The sequence below is a fragment of the Mustela nivalis genome, assembly GCF_964662115.1.
Source record: "Mustela nivalis genome assembly, chromosome: 2".
NCBI classification, from domain to species: domain Eukaryota; kingdom Metazoa; phylum Chordata; class Mammalia; order Carnivora; family Mustelidae; genus Mustela; species Mustela nivalis.
This window is the reverse complement of record NC_139021.1, coordinates 131,836,146-131,856,499: the sequence shown is the minus strand read 5'-3', so window position 1 is coordinate 131,856,499 and position 20,354 is coordinate 131,836,146. Positions and strand designations below refer to the sequence as shown.

General features: G+C 54.9%; 1 protein-coding gene and 1 long non-coding RNA gene across 8 annotated transcripts; one reads left to right on the top strand and one right to left on the bottom strand.

Moving 5' to 3' along the window:
* Positions 1 to 82: 82 nt before the first annotated feature.
* Positions 83 to 9,100, bottom strand: LOC309855409. 2 transcript variants are annotated; one of them, XR_014306785.1, is made up of 3 exons: positions 4,270 to 9,098; positions 1,563 to 1,697; positions 83 to 176 (listed from the first exon to the last, which is right to left on the bottom strand). It is a non-coding gene; the product is annotated as an uncharacterized lncRNA (long non-coding RNA). The 2 variants fall into 2 exon arrangements; XR_014306784.1 differs by having other exon boundaries at positions 85 to 176; positions 4,260 to 9,100.
* Positions 3,823 to 20,351, top strand: AIFM2 (AIF family member 2). Of its 6 annotated transcripts, none has more exons than XM_082715501.1 (10): positions 3,823 to 3,954; positions 11,633 to 11,826; positions 12,194 to 12,309; positions 13,193 to 13,312; positions 14,049 to 14,141; positions 15,782 to 15,890; positions 17,037 to 17,189; positions 18,322 to 18,522; positions 18,668 to 18,842; positions 20,112 to 20,351. In XM_082715501.1, exons 2-9 carry the CDS (start codon positions 11,649 to 11,651, stop codon positions 18,817 to 18,819), a joined length of 1,122 nt encoding a protein of 373 aa, XP_082571627.1. In that variant the 5' UTR covers positions 3,823 to 3,954; positions 11,633 to 11,648; the 3' UTR covers positions 18,820 to 18,842; positions 20,112 to 20,351. The 6 variants fall into 6 exon arrangements, with proteins under 6 accessions (XP_082571627.1, XP_082571628.1, XP_082571632.1 ...); XM_082715502.1 differs by having other exon boundaries at positions 3,824 to 3,954; positions 11,636 to 11,826; XM_082715506.1 differs by having other exon boundaries at positions 3,828 to 3,954; positions 11,636 to 11,826; positions 20,080 to 20,351.
* The last annotated feature ends 3 nt before the right edge of the window (positions 20,352 to 20,354 follow it).

Sequence of the window (20,354 nt, the reverse complement as noted above, 5' to 3'; positions counted from 1 at the left end):
GGTGGGGGTTCGGGATAAGATTGTCTTTTGCCCTCAGCAAAGTTTTAAGATCGAAGCAGTTGAGTCCCTAGAGGAATGTCACTCTGCCTATTGGCTGTTGGGAGCTCCTTCAAACTAGCTTCTCTGTTCCTTCTTTTGGCATCTTCCCATTGTTTTTGGAGTACCGCCTTCCATGGCTGTAGATAGGAAGGAAATTTAATATTTTTTCTTCTGCCTTTGTTTCCCACATCAATTAGGAAGAGGGAAGGAAGCCACCTTTGCTTCTTAACTGCTTCAGACCAGAAGTGATGTGTCTCATTACTGTTCACTGTCCTTCGGTGAGAACTTGGTCCCACCCAGAAGCAAGGGACAGGGTGGGAAATGTCCCTGGCTGGGCAGAAGCTCCCCGGCAGGACCCCCACACCATAGAAGGATCTCTGGCTGAGCTGGCTGACCCTGCCAAACTGGGTCTCATTTTTGTGTTGCCTTAGGAACAAAGACTCACTTCTACCTGAATAAAAATAGGTTTAGTCTTCAGGACCTTGTGGATAGGTGCCAGAAAACTCCTCAACCTGGAGGCTCCTAGGGGCCGCTAGGATACATGAGGACCCAGCGTCCTCTCTGCTTTGTTCCCCCTCTTCCAGCCTCCTCCGCACGTGGGGTCTGTCCTTTGTTGTAAGCACAGTTTGCATTTGGCCATCCAGACCTTTCTGGCCCTTCTCTCCAGGCCCTTTGATCTCTAGCTCTCCTTATCACTCACCCTGTTTTCAAAATTCCCTCCATAAATGCCCAAGAGACCAGATGTCTGATTGGACCCATTGTCTTCTCGGGTCTTGCTATGGCTGGGTTCCTGGGCTAGGGGGCAGGGCGGTGGCGGGGCAAGAGAAGCCCTGCACCGCTGTCTGCGCTGTCTGCGTTGCAAACGAGGCTGGGTGTGGGCTCAGTGAAGGGCCTGGGGCTGCCAGTGTTGACCGGACAGAGGCAGAGCCCGAGCCTGCCAGGGGGCCAAGAAGAGACAGGCAGAGGTGCAGGAAGAAAACCAGGGAGGCCAAGACCTAGCTTACCAGCATCCCCCATACTCCTGGGTATGTGCTAGACTGCGTTTCCTGACCCCTCTCACAGTGAGTGTGTCCATGAGTTCCAGCTCACAGAATGAGAGCAGAAGGGAAGCATACCACTTCCAGGCCTGCCTGTAACAACCTCTTCGCTCTCACCCCCTCCCCTTGATGGGAATGGAGACGACTCCTAAAAGAGGTCAGAAGCCACTTGTTAAAGATGGCCTCTGGCTGGCTGGTTCCAGGATGACTGTGCCTGAAGCAAGGGGCAGCTTCATGAACCTGTCCACTGGCCTGGTACTGACACCCAGCAAGAAATGCCCTTCTGTTGAATATGAGCCATTCAGTTCGGGGGTCTAGATGGCCCAGCAGTAGAATTCTATCCTTGGGAATACAGTCTTTCCCTAGCTGGAAGCATTATAACCAAAGCACATTCTGGGGGAGAGAAGAGGAAATAGGGAGATTCCCCCTGTCCTTTGAGGCTTATACATTTCACTGAAAATACAGGAGCAAAAGGAAAGTACTTACCAGGCTCGCCAGAGTTAAGGGTTGCCTCTTCCTCAAGTGGGGGGTCCTGCCTCTCTTTCACGTGCTCCCCGAATTGACCCAATGACCTTGGAGCTCCTCCCAGCCATGGGACCTGGCATTAAAGCCACCTGTTATCTGTCAGGAAATAGGGGTTCATCGTGGCTGAGAGCCAGCAACACTTCCTTCTCTTAGGTTACGTGATGTTAAACAATCTGTCCGCGGTTCCTACAAATCATTAAAGTTCCATAAGACTGCCAGGGTTTCGACATTCAAACCATATCTTCCTAACTAGCTCTGACCCTTGCAAATTCAAAGACAAAAGTCTTCTGTTGGGCAGGGAGCCCTGATTTTCAGTTTCATGGCTCTGGGCCCTGTTGGGTGGGAAGAGAGGAGTGGTGTGGGGTAAGTGGCCTGGGGAATTGCATATGGGGATTTTTTTTTATTTTGGGAATGATGAAATGCCCTGGAGTTAGACAGTGGTGAATGGTTGCACAGTGTAACACCCCTGAATTGTAAACTTAAAAGGGGGAATTTTATGGTATGTGACTTATGCCTTAATCTAAAAAAAAAAATCATTCATTTTTTTGAACGTCTGGCGATGCCAGATGCCGGGGATCCACAGTCCAGCAAAGCAAGGTCTCTGTCCCCCCAAAGCAGGTCAAATGTGCTTATTGCCCTCCTTAGCATCAGAGTTTAAACCTCAGCTCTACTTTTCTCTAGGGGTGTCAGGAGGCAAAAAAGGAGATTAAAAGCTATTTGGAAGTTTGCAAAGCCTAGGACAAGTGCAAGCCTTGGGGCATCCATGCTGTAGCTCTTGGGTGGGTCCTCAAAGGCCAGCATTAGAACGGGCAGGGCAATGAGCCCTCTGTGTGGTTGCTTTTCTGTGGCCCCAGGGGCTGAGAGAAGGAGGTAGAGACTCCCAAACCTCTGATTGAATCTCCTTCTTCAGCCCAAATTCAGGGGGCAGGGTGCCAGCCAGGATAGGAGAGAGGCAAGGAGTCCAAAGAAGCGGAAGGGGCAGCACACAGCCTGGGCTGTATGGGCTAATGATGTGTGTAGGGCACTCACGGGAGGACACCAGCTTGCCTCAAGCTTGGGATGGTTCTAGGCACCAACGTCTTCTAGGTCGCATAGATCAGAACCCTCCTCATTCCAGGGGTATACCAGGGGATACAAGGTCCTTGCCCAGAGCTTTTGGAAAAGGCACAGAACAGTTCAGACTGCTAATGTAAATATTCCTGAATACCAGGAAGATGGAGGGCAGTATCAGAAAGAGCACTGGCCTGGGAGCCCAGACATTGCCAACATACTGTGTAGCCTTGGGCAGACTGTCTGCCTGTATAAAACACCTATAAGAAATGGCTGCTGTGTGTGTGTTGCTGCTGTGAGCCAGGCACCCAGCTAAACACTTCACACAGATGAACTCGTTGGATCTGTTCCACAACTCTTAGGGTAGGTGCTAATATTTGTATTAAATAGAGGATGATGGCTCATCCATCACCAAACTGGCTATATCCTGTCTCCAGGTTAGAACTTGGGCTGGTCTGTTTCTCTCCGGATCTCAGTCAAGCTCCTTGGTCTCCAGGACTGCCCTCCTAACTAGTTCCCCAATTTCAGGCATCCCTGCCACTCCCCTATTGTTTCCCTACAGACATAAGTCAGATCTGTCTCTCTTCTGCCTAAAGCCTCACAGTGACATCCCACCGCCCTGGGGATGACACAGCCAATCTCCACCGGGGCCTGGGTGGGGGGGAGGGCGGTGCTGCGCACCCTGTCCACGCGGCGCCACTCTGTCCCGTGGAGGCCTCTGCAGCAGCCCCCTCTCAGCTCTCTGTCCGGCCTCTGGGTCTTTGCACGCTCATCCTTGGAGAGAGGCCTTGGGACACTTCCTTTGCCCGTCTTTGGTACTGCGGTTAGCGATACAGGTTTTGTGTGTTTACCCCGGACTGTCAGCTCAGCGGAAGGTGGACACCATGCCTGTTTGGTTCTCCGTTCTGTCGCCCCCCGCCCCGCCGCCCCGGGTTTACAGCGGGTGCGGGTTTACAGGGTACCCCGTGCGCGGTCTCCGGGATTGGGATTTATGATGGTGCAGCCGGAGGCTGGTGATCAGCCGAGGTGGCTGGGAGGCGGTAGCGTCCCCCGCGCACTCTGGGGGCGGTCCCGGGGGCGGTCCCGGGGTGAAGGCAGGCGCGTGCCAAGCCACGCCCACGCCCGGCGGGAGCAGCCGGGGGCGCTGCGCTACTCCGGAGCGGCCGGGGCGGGGGCGGGCGCGGCCCGGCGGGGTGGTGCACGGGGCGGGCTCTTGGGGCCCCGAGTGCCCGAGCCCGCTCGGCCCCACACACGCCTCGAGGGGGCTCGCGGGGCCTGGAAGACGCAGCGGACGGCGTTGGAGGTCGGTGCCGCGCGGCTTTGGGGCCCTGGTGGGGAGGGCGATCGTGCGGGGTAACCGGGCCCAAGCCCGCCTCACTCCAGTTCCCCCAGCACACGAAAATTGGGAGGTTTAGTCCCGGGGAGGGTAGGGCAAACTCGACCCCTAGAAACATCCGCCCCTCGAACAAACGCCCCTCGAAACTTCCGCAAAGTCTTCCCGGGGAAGGCGGGCGGCCCCTCCCTCACGCTCCCCGGGTCGAGTCACCCCTGGGTGGAAAGCAGTGTTATCAGGCAGGAGGAAATCCTCCGACTCTAGGGGGGCAATACCTGGGCTTACCCGAGTGCCGACCGACTCTGGCGTGCGCTAGGAGGTCCGCTTCTTTCCCCGTGCAGCCCAGGTTCTGCGGGGACAAAGGCCATTGGTCCTGAACTAACTCTGGTGGGGCTGGGAAGGCCAGGAAGCCTGAAATTCACCCGGAGCTGCTACTAGTGGGTGATGTGGGGCGCTTTCTTCCCCATCCCACCCAGTAAACACACCCGCCTTTCCCCTCCAGGGAGAGCCCTTCTGTCAGGGTGGGGACGCTCTGGAGAGGCCCTGGGGAGCTGAGGATCCCGCAGAGGGACCGGGGCAGGGCAGAGGGTCAGGTTGGGATGGGCCTTTGAGGTGTGGCAGCTAGCTGTACCTTGTGTTTAAAGGCCAGCAGGTGAAACAGGTAAATATGTAAAATATCAGGGAGGCCTGCTCAGGTCAGTGTGTGTAAGTGTGCGTGACTACACTAGCACCCCAAGCTCTCAGACCCCCTTGTCCTCACCCTTTGCCTACAGAGGAGCCTCCAAGGAGCGCTGGGCTGAAGCCAACATCTGGAGGGCTTCGGGGAGGAGACCTGGACCTGGTCTCGTTCAGAGCTACGGAGGGGTTACTGGGTGGAGCTGGGCTCCAGCCAGGTCTTCAGCCCTGAAATGAGGAAGCCTGGGTTTAGACACATGCGGGGAGCAGACTGTGGGTCTGGGTGTTGAGGGAACCACCAAGTGACTTGCCCCCAGGAGGATGTCCAAGTTTCCTGGCCTTGGTTTTCCCTATGAATATGTATGTGCCACCTGAATGAGCCTGTCTGCCCAGAGCTGCCCTCTCCTGGGGCCTGACAGGACAGCTCCCCCTTCAGACTTTACCTTCTTTCAGAAGTCCCTCTCTTTTGGGTTATATTCAGTGTGCATCCTCTGGGGGGCTGGCCATAAAATGCCAACTCTCAGCCTGCCCCCTTCTTCCTTGACTGTGAGGGTGGCCGCCTGAGAGGGGACACTCAGGGTGAGCCACACTCCAGCGGCCCCCTCATTCCAGATGGCCACTTGGAAGCATGGCTGAAATCTACCCTTGGGGTAATGGGGATGACTCAGAAAACTGTGTGTTTTATTTGTAATCTCTGCGAAGCAATGCTGGGGTCATGTCCTCGCTTTGGTTAGAGCCTGCATGGTTCTCGTGTCTTCTGAGGCAGGACCTCTGAGCAGCTTTGGCATAAATGTAACTTCCTAGCTTCTCAGTAGGTTCCTAGTAGGCTCTTGTTTGCATGACTGGAGAAGAATCCTCCTGGAGTCAGGTTGGTGTTCTTGGCAGAGAAAAGAGGATTTACCGAGAAAATACAAGCGTAAACCAGATTGTGTGTGTGTGTGTATTGGAGGGGTTGGCAAAGGTAAAATTCCGTAGGAGTTGTGGACAGTTAGGGTTTTTTGTCTTCTTGGATGGGACTTTATGCTAACATTCCCGAGTCTAGACTGATGTAGTTGATTCTCCGGGGTCACTCTCCCCCTCGGCTTGATGTTTGGTTCAAAACCTGATGGTGGGTCTGGCAATTCCTGGAAGAGTTAAATCTAGAGTTATCAAACTCTACCAAACAACCAAGCAATCCCACACCTGGGTGTATATACTCAAGAGAACTGGAAACGAATGTCCGCACAAAAACTTGGACACAAATGTTGACAGCAGCACTATTCATAGCAGACAAAAGGTGGGGACAACCCCATGTCCCTCAGCTGACCGATGGAGAAACAAAATGCGGGGGCTCCTGCGTGGCTCAGTCCTTAAGTGTCTGTTTTCAGCTCAGGTCACTGTCCCAGGGTCCTGGGATCAAGCCCCGCATCAGGGTCCCTGCTCAACAGGAAGCCTGCTTCTCCCTCTCCCACTCCCCCTGCTTGTGTTTCCTCTCTCGCTGTGTGTCTCTCTCTGCCAAATAAATAAATAAATCTTAAAAAGCGAAACGAAACAAAACGTGGTATCTCCATATGATGGAATGTTAGCCACAAGAAGGAAAGAATCCTCATAATATGCTGTAGTTCGGATGACTCTTGGAAACGTTATGCTAAGGGGAGGAAGCCAGACACAAAAGGTGGGGAGCAGGTGAATCTATAGAGACAGAAAGATGAGTGCTTGCCGGCGGCTGGAGGGAGAAGGGCATGGGGAGTTACTGCTAATGGATAAGAGGTTTTTTGGGGGAGTGAGGAACATGTTCTGGGATTAGATTGTGGTGATGGTTGCACAACTTCATGAATGTACTAAAAACTGCTGGACTGTGTACTTTAAACTAGTGGAATATAGGAGTGTCTCAATTTATAAAAATAGATGGTAGGAGGCCTGCCCTGTTTTTAAACCTTTATTATTTTTACCAAAATGACATATTCAGTTAAAAATTTTCAAGCAATACAAAAAAAAAAAAAAAAAAGAAAGAAAAGAAAAAGAAAAAGGCTCAAAGAGGAAAGTAAAAATATCACCTAGTGACCTCTATTAGCATTTTGGTTTGGAACTCAGTTCTAGTCAGAGTGTTGAGGGTTGAACTTGGACAAATTATTAAACTGGTTTCTAAGATAGGAACAGAAATCCACAGCTGCTGGGTACAGAGGCACAGATGAAAACACAATGAATGCTAGCCGATGCAGTTATCACGTTTCTGTGCACAGCGGGTTAGGCTTTTTTTTTGGGGGGGGGGATTTTCTTTATTTGAGGGAGAGAGCATGAACAGTGGGAGAAGCAGAGGGAGAGGGAAAAGCCAATTCCCCACTAAGCAGGAGTTCGATGTGGGGCTTGATCCTGGGAATCCGGGATCATGACCTGAGGAGAAGGCAGACGCTTAACCGACTGAGTCACCCAGGTGCCCCTAGTGGGATGAGGCTTACATGCTGTTACTAGACTTTTTTGTAGACACCTTTTCCCCCTGCTGAGACTTGATGCTTTTAGAGTGGTTTTAGGTTCACAGCAAAGCAGAGGGGAGGGCCCCGCGATTTCCCGGGTGCCCCCTGGCCCCGCACAGCCCCAGCTTCTCCCGCGGGCAGCCTCACTCATCAGGGTGGCACAGTTGTTACCATTGATGAACCTCCGAGGATGGAGTCACCCGAAGACTGTAGTTTACATCGGGGTTCACGGTTGGCCTCGAACGTTCTATGGGTGTGGTGTTGTCATGGACAAAATTTTCATGTAAAAAAATCACCCGTTCTGAAAACGGACAGCTCCAGGATATTCCGTCGTGGGGGTGTATAATAGAGTCGTCTGCCACGTATGGAGGTTCGATTGGCTCCCTCGAGTGGCATCCCCCACTGATCGAGGCTATTCGAATGGCGCTACTGTTAGCTTGGAGCGTAGGACTCAACGTTATCCATAGTCCACGTGCTTTTTGACCGCCTTTAGGGTGTGTAGCTGGAACGCAGGTCTGTGGCTTAAGCCCACGGATTCGGTGTCCGCAGAGTAGCTGTGGCCTCTCAGAGTCTAACTGTCCTCAGGGCCAGGCATGACTTGGCACTGGAAGAGCCAATGGAACGTTGGTGTGTCCTAGAGCCTTGGGCAGGGGAGGCTGCTGAGGAGGAAGGACGGAATGGGCTGGAGAGCTTCCAGCCCCCATCTTCCAAGTGGGGGTGCCAGAGGCCAGTAGGGGAGAGGGACAGATTCCAGGAGAGGCCTCAGGCAGCCTAGTGTGTAAAAGCCTTTCCCCTCCCCTGGCCTAGCTATGGCAGCCCCTCAGGGGCCTGGCTCTGCCCTCGGGCCCCAGGCGCTCCACTGGGAGTCTGGAGAAGCAGTCTGCTTTCATGGAGGGGTTATCTAGGCCAAGGTTAGCCCTTTGGGGAAGTCAGCTGATGACCCTTGGGGGCTGAGGGAGCAGGGGTTCAAGTCCTTTGGCCAACCCACTGTCCATCAGGCCTAGGCTGGGGTCCTTGGGCTTTCCTCCCTGGGTGCTCATAGCCTGGACGTAGGCTCGAGAATGGCCCTGGCAACATAACATGTGTCTGGTGGGACCTGTCACCTGCCCTCCTGGCCTCCCCACTTTGTTCCTTGAACTTCTACCCCCTCCCTTCCTGTCCCTGGACTTTGTGGGCTAAGCTTTGCCTTCGGTGGTGAAGGCCCCTGGCCCCACTGTTTTTCAAGGCTCCCCTTTGAGCTGTCCTGGGTGGTCTGGTGTGACCTGACCCATGCTGGACCCCATCTCCCCAGCGCACTGTGTGTCGTCTCTAGTGCCCATGTCCAGACAACTTGGAAACCGAGTTCTCTGGGTTCTCCCCAACCTCCTTTCAGGCTGCTGGCCCCAAGAGCAGGCTGGCACGGAGGGGGCTGTGTTGGAGGGGGCTGGTGATGCAGCTCTTCCTTAGCCCTCCACATTCACAGGCTCTGCCAAGGTCCTGGGATCCTCTCCTGACCTCTGGCTGGGTCCCTGGGCTCTCTTGGGTCCCCACCCCAAGAAATATTTTCATTCTGGCCCAGTTGGCAGATTCAGCCTGATGAACACTCAGGGGACCAGATCTGGATGACCTTTTTGAAGGCCTGGAGCAGTGAAAATGGCACTGCCTGCGGGAGACTTGTCTTGGTCATGGCGCTGCTGAGGACTCAGTTTTCTCATCTGTAAAATGGGTGGAATGTACAATGCCTCAGTGCATTGGGGACAATTTGGCCAAGGAGAAACAGAGTTAAATCTCTTCTAATTTCCTGTGCCAAATCCCCCTCCCCCATGCCCAGGTTCTCTCTCCCCCAGGGGAGATAGGAAGCAGCGGGCATTTGAATACCAATGAGAACAGTACCTGGAGGTCCATAAGCTGCATCTCTAAGTGTGGGAAGATCTGTAAATTGTTTTACAGATTTCATGTGGGGGCCATCTTGCGGGGGTCACCATGTCCTGGAAACTTAGGTGTGCAAGGCTATCTCAGGGCATCCCCTCCTATTACAGGGGGTAAATGGCCCAGAGAGGGGAGGGATTTTGTCCCAGGCCATACAGATAATGCAAAACAGAGAAGTGGCCTTCCCCTTCCCTGCAGTGCTGCCTGAGAGGATCCCAGATGACCTGGAACATGCTTCCGCATTGAGCCTTCAGGCAGTTTGTTGTCTGTCCTTCAAGGTTGACCTTCAAGGTTGAATTCAATTTCTGGGGCGCCTGGGTGGCTCAGTCGGTTAAGTGTCTGCCTTGGGTCATAATCCCGGAGTCCTGGGATCGAGCCCCAAGGTGGTCTCCCTGCTCAGCAAGGGGTCTGCTTATCCCTCTCCCTCTCTGCTCTCTCCCTCTCTTTTCTCTCTGTTGTTTTCTTCCTCTCTCTTGTTCTCTGTCAAATAAATAAATAAAATCTTAAAAAAAAAAAGAAATTTTGGGGCGCCTGGGTGGCTCAGTGGGTTAAGCTTCTGCCTTTGGCTCAGGTCATGATCTGGGGATCCTGGGATCAAGCCCCACGCTGGGCTCTATGCCTGTGGGGAGTCTGCTTCCCCCCGTCTCTGCCTGCTTCTCTGCCTACTTGTTATCTGTCTCTGTCAGATGAATAAATGAAATCTGTAAAACAATTTAAAAAAAATGTTTAAGTTCAATTTCTTATTTCCTTGCCTTCTCCCCTCCACATCCCACCCACACAGCCTTGAACTTCCCCTCCCTGAAGCCCACAGCAGCTGTTGGCTTCTCTTGCTGCTTTCTGCTGCTTCTTCTTTTTAAGATTTTATTTATTTATTTGACAGAGAGAGAGAGCACACGCTCACAAGCATGGGGAGCAACAGGCAGAGGAAGAGGGAGAAGCAGGCTCCCAGGCTGAGCAGGGAGCCCAGTGTAGGGCTCCACCTCAGGACCTCAGGATCATGATCTGAGCCAAAGGCAGACACTTCACCGACTGAGCCACTCAGGCCGCCTCCTCTTGCTGCTTTCTGTGCAGGGAAGACTTTGAATCTTTCCTTAGCATTGCTCTCCAGCAGACAGCAATCCCTGCCTCTCCGTGGAGCCTGGCACAGGCTGGGAGGAGGTTTGATGGCCGGTTGCCCTTGAGCTGTCCCCTCCCCACAGGATGCTCTCAGTATCTCAGCCCCTCAGACAGCTGGGCTCCCACCCTAGCGAGCCCTGAGGCCTGTACCACGACTGCCCTTCTCTGGGGCTAAGCTGGGCCGGGGACAGAGCCCTTCGCTGCAGCCCCAAGCCGGCCCCTCTGCCCTCCCTGGAGGCAGAGTCTGGAACACTCTGCCTGGATGACCCAGGCCCTCAGGAGGCTGAGCCCCCTGGGCAGTGCCCCAGGCTGGCTAGGAGAGCCCTAGCAAACTGCTATCCCGTTCCTTTGGGCTTGGTGGTTCAGTGTCTAGTGACCCAGCCTAATGTTGTCCTCTGCCTCAGATGTCCTTCAGTGTCCAATTCAGTGCCAGGAGCAATGGTCCTTGAATTTTCGCTCCTTAGGGGTTCAACCAAAGTTGGTTCTCAGTTTGCCAGGAACTGGTCAGGCTGCCCCAGCCCCTGTGTGAGTGTGAGCCTGGGGCACCCTTGGCCTGCAGATCTGGCTTCTGCCCCTGTCATGGGCTTCTGGCAGGACCCTGTACCCCACGCCTTCTCACCGGAGCCTCCACGGTCAGTGTGTCCCCTACCCTCTTTCTTACTGCAGACATGGCCTCCTGTCTCCTCTCCTGGGGGATGCGGCTCAGCCAGCCATCTTGGTGCACACCTGCTGTCCCAGGAATGCTCAGGGGAGTGACCTGCCCACTGCAGGCCCCTTTTCCCCATCCTCCTGTCCTGACCTCCATGTACCACATCCTGTTTTGTGGGTTGATGGGCATAACCTGCTAATTGATCTCCTTCGACTTGGGGCTCAAGGTGGTGGCCTGTGAGCAGGGCAGAGTCTAGCGTCTGCGCAGTGCGGCACTTAGAGGAGTGTGGTCCGTTTCTTTACCGTGCCTGCCAGTTCCCTCTTGTTATTCTGCGTCTGCCCTCATCGGCCTCACCCACCTGGCCCCACGAAGTCTGCAAGTCCTGCCTTTATAAGGGCAAAACAAATACACAACGATTTGTTTAATGTGTGCAAAAAGGAATATTGTAGGTGCGCAGAGCATCTCTGGAGGGATTCGTGGATACTTGGTAATTGCGGATGCCGCTGAGAAGGGGACTCGTGGTTGGGGAATGGGACGGAATTAGGGTACACCTGTTCCTTTGGAATTTAACCCACATGTTACAAAATTGGAATTTTGTTAATAGACAGTTATATAATTTAAAAAGTTCAAGTCATGGGGCACCTGGTTGGCTCAGTCAGTAGAGCAGGTGACTCCTGACCTTGGGGTTGTGGGTTCAAGCCCCAAGTTGGATGTAGAGTTTACCAAAAATAAAAATAAGGGATAAATTAAAAGATCAAGTCTTGGCATTTGAGGCCTTCTTGCTGTGCCTCCCCCGCCACAGCCTTTGAGCGTCCTGACTCTGATGTGGTCTCTCCTCCTATCCCAGCAGTGCCTGGTTCGAGATGGGTTCCCAGGTGTCCGTGGACGTGGGAACCGTGCGTGTGGTGATCGTGGGTGGGGGCTTTGGTGGGATGGCTGCTGCCAGCCAGCTGCAGACTCTGAACATTCCCTTCGTGCTGGTGGACATGAAGGACTCCTTCCATCACAACGTGGCCGCCCTCCGGGCCTCCGTGGAAAGTGGTAATGGACTCTCTTCTGGGGCTTTCTTCGTCAGAGTGGTCTTGTCACCACTGTGGGTTTGGGGGTGGTTTTTGCCACTTAGGGCAAGGCCTAAATTCCACCTTTAGAGAAATTCTGGAGATTGTTGAGGTCCCTGGCCTTAAGCAGCTACCATATCAAGGCTGTAGAAGTAGGAGCTGCAGCTTCCCTGAGGACCCGGTGAGGCCCAGGTGGCTGTTGCCGGCGGGGGGTGGAGGCGGGGGTTCCCCGAATACCACTGGCTCAGCTCTTTGGCCAAGGACACCCCTCAGGAAAGGTTTTGAGTGCTTCTGGCTTCCCGCAGGCAGCCCAGTTTCACTCTCTGACCTCCTCTGTGCGCATTCCCCAGGGTTTGCCAAAAAGACATTCATCTCCTACTCTGTGACCTTCAAGGAGAACTTCCGGCAGGGGCTGGTGGTGGAGATAGACCTGCAGAATCAGACAGTGCTGCTCGAGGACGGTGAGGTGAGCACAGTGGGGGCCGACCCGGACCTCTGCTAGCTTCAGGGGGTCCCCAGGGCTCCTCAGCTGCCGCTGGGAGGGGACGCAGGTGGTCTCAAAGCTGGAGAGCCCTCGATGACCCCTACATGGTGCCGGCCGGTAGCAGATTCTTTATAAGTGAAGGCCTGGCCCTAACAGACTTTCCCCGAGCCATTCCTGTATGCCTGGCACTGTCTTAAGCCTTAGGTGGTCTCATTTTGTGCCCACCTTGACTCCGTGGGGAGGTGGTGTAGCTTCTCTTTATGGAGAGGGTAAGTGACCCAAGATCCCACAGCTAGTAAGACACTTGGCCAGGATATGAACCCAGGCAGTTTCAACCCAGAGTCTACACTGAAAGCTGGTGTCCCAGACCAGGTTCTGGCTTAGCTGGCCTGTGGGGCCGTCCTGGCTGTGAAGGATCAAAGGGCAGGTGGACACATGATACCACATCCTCCAGATTGGGAGGCTCTCATTCATCCCTGCATTCCCCAGCCCTGGGAAGAGCCCGGAGCCTGGTGTGGCCCTGCAGTGACGGAGACCGTGGGGGAACTGCCATATGTTGGGAAGGGCCACCTCCAGCCTGGCCCTAGGGGCGCAATTTCTGTCCTTGGTGACTTTGTGCGAATCAGTCTTCCTTGAATTTATTCCCGGCAGGACGCATGGCTGTTCCCTTCGGTATTGGCCGGGTTCTAGTGCTTCTTCTTGGCCTGCTCAGTGTGATGGTTTCACTCCTTTCAGAGGAGGGCGGCCGCAGTGTGCCCAGGCCTCTCCCGCCCGGTACTCCTTGCTCAGTGGGCCCAATCATGGGCAGAAGCCTGGGCCTGCCCTCACCTCCTTTCTCTACCCACCCTCCTGCCCCCTGCCCCAGGCCCTGCCCTTCTCACATCTTATCCTGGCCACTGGCAGCACCGGGCTCTTTCCAGGCAAGTTTAACAAGGTTTCCAGCCGGGAGGCTGCTATCCAGGCCTATGAGGACATGGTGAAGCAGGTGAGCTACCTATGGGGCCAGGTGGGGCCTTGAGGGTTAGGCGGGGCCCTGGGGGAGGGGAACCACTGTGGGGATGCATGGGGCGGTAGCAAAGAGCCCCCGGGTGCAGCTATGAAGATAGAGAGTTAGTGGGAAGATCCCAGACTCCCTGGCAGAGACCTTTGTCCCTCACCGAAGTCCGGATAGGAGTACCCCCGACCTCATGTAGTGGCTGGTGTATCCCTGCCATGTCTCCCCTGGGGTCCTGTTTGCACAAGGCTTTGTATTTTACAGAGCAGCTGTGGGTCCGTGACCTCAGGCGGTTTTCCCTGAGGGGTGGGCAGGGTCTGGCCTGGCTGAATGACAAGGGATAGATCCCCACAGAAGGATCCCAAGGCGAGTGGGACTGTGTGACTGTGGCTGGGTCCTGCCCTCCCCGCCACGCTTCTTTGATGCCTGGGGAGCCTCTCTTGGCCCATCTTAAACAGATGTGGGTGTGGAGGTTAGGGTCCCGGCTGTGAGCTCAGACAGACCTGGGTCGTGGTCCTCTGGATGGTGGGTGGGGGTGCTGCCTACCTCGTGGGGCCAAGCACGAACCATGCGAGGACATGCGGGGAGACACCCGCACGACCTGGCTCCGAGGAAGCACGGTTGGACCCCAAATTTGGACTCTTCTTTGGTCGGGGAGCCCCCAGCCTGGCCGAGCCCCTGGGCAGGCTGAGTCTGAGGGCGTGTTTTCTGCTTCCTTCCCCTCCAGGTCCAACGCTCCCAGTCAGTGGTGGTGGTGGGAGGCGGCTCTGCTGGAGTGGAAATGGCAGCCGAGGTTAAAACCGAATTCCCCGAGAAAGAGGTGGGCACACGGCCTTGCCTTTGGGCTCTCTGCATGGCGTGAAAGGAGCAGGGGGGACTGGCTCGGGGCCTAGGCCATAGCGCTCCACGACTCTGGGCCCTGCTCTCTGCAGTGGGGTGTCCCCTGATGTCCTGTTCTGCTGGTAGTGCGTCCTAGGGAGCCAGGGCATGTCCTCCTTCAGGGAGAGGGCCTGTGAGCCAGTCTAGCCAGGGCCAGTGAGCCTAGCAGAGTGTGAGCTCTCGTGTCCCCTGCTGTGTTCAGCCTCTTGAGACATAAATGTAGACTTTGATTCCCTGTCTTTGGTGGCAGCTGGCCTGCTCAGAGACACCTGAGGGCGGCGTTTTGTCTGGGGCAAGCAGCAGCTGGTCTTCAAGGGACGAAAGCCTTTGCCCTGAGTAGCTGCACGGGGGGCTCTGCCATGCTGTCCCCTCACTGCCCGTGCTGGGGAAGGAGTGGCCAGCACCCCTGGCAGGAGTGCCCTTTAGAATGATGGGGGGGTGGGCAGGAGGACCTGCTTGGAACCCTGGAGAGAAAGACCCGCAGGATGTAGAGGCTCAGCCCAGGGCCCAGTGAGGAGCGGTCATTAAAAGGTCCTTGAGGCAAGAGCTTAATCAGCTGACGCCAGCCCGGCTTCTCAGAGCCACGTGGCTGCTGCTTCCTCCCGAGGGAAAGGCAGGTTGGCTTTGAAAAGATCCATATGGGCTAATTGAATTATATAGCTGTTCTCTGACAAATTATTGGACCTTATTATGAGTGATTGATGTGAAAGGGTTTTAATTTTGATTTATGGGGTAAAGACGAGGCTGAAGTAGTCGTCACTTGTCAGGGAAAGGATACAATTAACAGTACCCGCCCTTTATTCAGGACTCAGTGGGTACTGAGTTACGTGCTTACCCCACGGTTTCTCAGTCCATCGTCACAATTTCCCGAGGGTGGGCCTGGATCCCTGTTTGATGGACTCTTCGGGAGGCATCCGAGACGAGGCTTCCACTCAGGCCATCCGGTTTTATTTTCATTTATTTATTTATTTTTCTTAAAGATTATTTATTTATTTATTTGACAGAGATCTTAAGTAGGCAGAGAGGCAGGCAGAGAGTGGGGGCGGGGGGAAGCGGGCTCCCTGCTAAGCAGAGAGCCCGATGTGTGGCTGGATCCCAGGACTCTGGGACCATGACCTGAGCTGAAGGCAGAGGCCTTAACCCACTGAGCCACCCAGGCGCTCCGGCTTCTGGTTTTAAAGCCCGAGCTTCGAGCACCGTCCCAGGCTGCCCCTGCCTCCCCAGGCTGGCCCACAGCGAGTAGCCACGTCTGGAAGGGTGGGCGTCGTGCCTGGCTGTAGTGTAAATGCCGGCCTGCCGGACAGCCAGGGTGTCCATGGCTTACACGTAGGCTGTAAATAATTTCCCTGTGGCCCTGGGGTGGGTGGGGGTGGGGATTGGAGCCCTGGCACCTTCTGGAAGAGTCTCAGACTAGATGTGGGCTCCGGCCCAGCCGCCTTCCCTGGTTCCGGCTTTGGGCAGTTGACTTCTCTGCAGGTGTGGAGGTGGGGAAGGAGACAGGCTGGCGTGGACGTTGGTAAGCCTCTTCCTGCGAGCCTGAGACTCAGCCGCTCCTTCTCCGCCCCGTGGTCTCCTGTCCAGGTCACTCTCATCCACGCCCAGGTGGCCCTTGCTGACAAGGAGCTCCTGCCCTGCGTGCGGCAGGAAGCGAAGGAGATCCTGCTGCAGAAAGGCGTTCAGCTGCTGCTGAGTATGTGCGAGGGCCCCTCCTGCTCATCCCCTCCCCCGCCCACCACCCCAGCTCCATGGCCCCTTGGGTCCCAGGGTCCGGCATTTGAGCCTTGCTGGCCTGCTGTGGGCTGTGTCTGCCCGTGGACTGGGCAGAGGCCCTGGTGCTCACGGGACTCCTGGGCCACGGGTGTAGCCCCGGCCTGGCTTCTCCAGGATTTGACCTGAATTATGGTATCTCTTTGGTACAATTGTTTTTCCTTTTTTTTTTTTTTTTGCGTGTGTTTTTCTTTGGTTTATATTCAGAAGGTGGTGAGGAGTGTGAGCTTTGTCGAGACCAGGAGGAAGGGAGAGCACCACACAGCTTGTTTAGAGACTGGGGCCCTGACCCTGGCACGGTGACTGGCGCACTTCATGGGGTTCAAGCCTCTGTGCGTTCTGCAGGGAGGGGTGACATTTCTGCTCTGGGCAGACCCCTCCCAGCTCCTGGTCTCCTTGCGCTGGGCTGCCCACTAGTGTGTCCACCTTTTCTCTGAGGCAGCATAGAGTGTAGGTGAGTTTCTGGACTTTTCTTCCTTTTTTTAAAAATATTGTATTTATTTATTTATTTTTTAGAGAGAGAGAGAGAGAGAGAGAGAGGGAGAGAGAGAGTGGGAGAGCACAAGCAGGCAGTAGCAGGCAGAGGCAGAGGGAGAAGCAGGCTCCCTGCTGAGGAAGGAACCAGATGCGGGACTTGATCCCAGGATTCTGGGATCATGACCTGAGTCGAAGGCAGCGGCCTAACCGGCTGAGCCACCTCTTGGTCCCTCTTCTGGACTTTCTTGTTCACACCTTAGTCGGTGGTGCACCTGGAGCGCCTCCTTGCCTGGTAAGGATGGCGTGGTTGGCTGACTTTCCGGGAGGCATGCTTGAGGTCTTCCTCCAACAGCTTTTCCCAGAACTTCTTGGGAAATTCAGTCTCACTTTCCCACACTGCTTTTGGGAACTTTCCTGCCTTTGGATCCTCAGGGGTGGCCGGATGTCCACCTTGTGTTTCTTGGGGGCAGTAGGGTGGACTGGGAGAGGGGCTTGCAGGAAGGCGGGAGCCGAAGGATCTCTTAGGTGGACCCCAGCCTTGATGCCGTGCCCACCCCCTGCGGGCCTCCCGCTCACGAATCCCACTTGACAGGTGAGCGTGTGAGCAACCTGGAGGATTTGCCTCTGAATGAGTATCGGGAGTGCATCCAGGTGCGCACGGACAAAGGCACAGAGGTGGCCACCAACTTGGTGATCGTCTGCAACGGTATTAAGATCAACAGCTCAGCCTACCACAGTGCATTCGGTAAGCAGAAGCCGAGGCCCACTGCCTGGGCCACGGCCCTACTGTCCGGCCATGGCAGGCCCTGCAGGCCTCTCCCCCGGGCATCAGTGTCGCCCTGCCTCCCTTCCGCTCCACCCCAGCAGCTCAGGTCTCTTCTGAATGGTGACATCAAACTTTAAATTCAGGCTTGGGTCCCCTCTCCAGGTGCCTTCCTCCACTATGGCCGTGACTTAGGCCAAGGTGGCGAAAGTGACCATCTTTCAAAGTCGGAGCCCGCCCCCTCGTGGTGAGAGTGGGGAACAGGTATCAGGGGGAAGGAAAGATCCACCGTTCATTTTCTGTGAACATGGAGGGGAGGCAATTCCTGGGTCAGGCCTTTGCCTGTTTATTCACAGGTGTGCTGTTCTCTCCAAACCCTGATCCAAACGTGGAATGACATTCTGGGGAGTAGAGGAAATGCTGCGGCCTCAGGCTCAGTAGTGAACTCCCCAGCTAACTGGAGGCTGGGGGAGGTGGAGTCCCGGCCTTCGGGTGTGAGCTGGAGGCTCTGTGACTCTTCCTCGGGCCCCAGGATTGCCGTGTCCCCAGGCTGCTCCCAGTTACTTCGTAGCACCCTTCCTGGACAGGGAGGTCCTGTTTGGGTCCTGCGGGAAAGAACTGGCCAGTCCCAGCAGAAGGAAACTGGTCCAGGCCACATGTAGGGGGTAGGATCGAGGGCCTGTAATGGACAGAGGTCCCAGCATTTTACACCCATTTGTCTTAATGTCATATTTTCAAAAGTAATTCTTTTAGGTCCCTTAAAAAGAAAAGTTTGTCATTTACTAGAGTCCTGCATTTACTTAAAAAGTCTGGTCCATGTTCAAGGGGAAATTCAAGACTTGGCTGAGCTGCCACGTTGTCATTGTGAGTCATTGTCGGTCATGGTAACTTACAGTCACACAGGTTGTATAAAATGGCAAGTGCTGTCTTTCTGATCAGTTTCCCTCCTGGAATAGTAACCTTGACTTTGCAAGAAGAGTTCTGAGATGGGCCTTGAGGCAGAACTAAATCGAGGATGTGCCTTTGGAGGGGGGCTTAGCTAGCACCAGAGGGCCCTCTTCTTGGTGTTCTAGTGGCCGCATAACAGTGTTTCCGGGTTCCCTTTGCCCGGCAGAGAGTCACCTGGCCAGCAACGGCGCTCTGCGAGTGAACGAGCATCTCCAGGTGGAAGGCTGCAGCCGCGTCTACGCCATTGGTGACTGTGCCGATGTGAAGGAGCCCAAGATGGCCTATCACGCCGGCCTCCATGCCAGCGTGGCTGTGGCCAACATTGTCAACTCCATGAAACAGAGGCCCCTGAAGGCCTACAAGCCAGGTAAGGAAGCTGCATGTACCTCAGAGACTCGCCCATCTTCCTAAATGTCTTACAGTTCCCAGTCCTCAGATGGGAGGCCCCAGGAACTGCAGGCCCACGGATGGTGAGCGGGGGTCTGGTATACCCACCCGTGTCTGCTCCACAGGGGCACTGACGTTCCTTCTGGCCATGGGGAGAAACGATGGTGTGGGCCAGATCAGTGGCTTCTACGTGGGGCGACTCATGGTTCGGCTGGCCAAGAGCCGGGACCTGTTTGTCTCCTCCAGTTGGAAGACCATGCGGCAGTCTCCACCTTGAGCTGGAGCAGGGCGGGAGACAAGGTACTGCTGGGGTTGGGGGTGGGGGATAGGGGACAGATTGTTTGCCAAGTGCTATCCCCTTGATGAATGCCAAAGGGTAGATGCCCTTTTCCTGGAGTGAGATGCCGGGGATGTACTGATCAGACACAACTTACAGAAAGCAAAAACTGGGAAAGGGAGCAAGTGAGCCATTGGAAAAAAGACACCTTCTAGAGGATTCTTTCTGGGTTTGGAGAGGTCTGCTTGCCTTTGTGCTAGCGGAGGGGTTCACTTGGTCCTGGTGAGGGGTATAGCTGGCTTTCTCTTCCCCAGGCTCTTTGCGTGTATGTACATGGGCACATGTGTTGGGACTCAGGGCTCTCAGAGCAGGAGAGAGCAGGGTCTCCTGGCGGCTGGCATCCTGTCTGTTAGGGTGAAGAGGAGCCTGCATGGTGACACCAGCTATGGAAGGGGAGCTGGGGTAGACATAGCCTGCACCCCAAGCCTCTCTCGTCGCATCCTGGGTGGGGAAGCCTGTGCATTCTGCAATATCCAGGTTGTTAAGAGGAGCCTAATTTCAAACTATTAGTCCCTATGGCCTTTCATTTTCACAAAACTTTCTATATTTCCTTTTCTAAATTCTGATTACACACCTTAGGTTACATTTAAGAAGAAAAAATTAGATAAACTGCCCTCCCGTTGAGCCCGTCCCAACAGAGAGTGAGTTCTTAACAAAGCTAGTGGGTTGAGACGGAAGCCTGGCCGGCCAGCCGCTAGAGATGTTAAGGAGAAGCAGCTGAGCTAACGGTACCCTTGGGTGGGCTGCCATTGGGCTCATATTCAGGGAGCAGAGTGAGACTTGCAGGTGAACCCGTGTGCGCTTCTAGGCTACTATCTCAGTGGATTCTGTAGGGGACAAAATTCCTGCTGATGCTGGGGCAGGGGACCCTGTGGGAACCTCTGGGGTTCTGTGCTTCTGGTTTCCTGGCTAACCCCAGTGACACTTGTGGGGGTCCTGCCTGCCACTGGCTGTGTTAAGGTACATAAATGACTCCTGTATCTGGGAGAGGACTTCATTAGAGGGAGTCTCTTCTGGAAGACAGAAGTTAAATCCCCAGAGTGGAAGTGGTTGCTGATTTCATCTGCATAAATGCAGGCCCTGCTCATTTTTGATGGTGGCTTCTGGGTCCTTGGCCAGAGTCCTGAGGACACAGCCTATGGGGGTTCTCAGTCCTTCCTGCCTGGGCTGTGGCCCAGGGCAGTTCCATTTGTTCTCTAGGCCTACGTGAGACCTGTGCCTCTCTCCCGTAGGATGGCTGCCCACTGGAGGCTTCACCTAGGAAGGACTACCTTTCTGTGGACCAAAGCCAACCAGGCTCCTCTTGCCCAGACCAGTCCGTGCTGTCTGCCCTGGGGCCTGGCAGGGTGGGCGTCTCAGCCTGTGCGTGACAGGCCTTGTTCTATTTATAACATTTTACAAGTGCCTACCCATGGGGACACGGTTTTCTAAACTGAGGAAAATGTTGCAATAAAAGATTATGTTGTAAGAAAGAC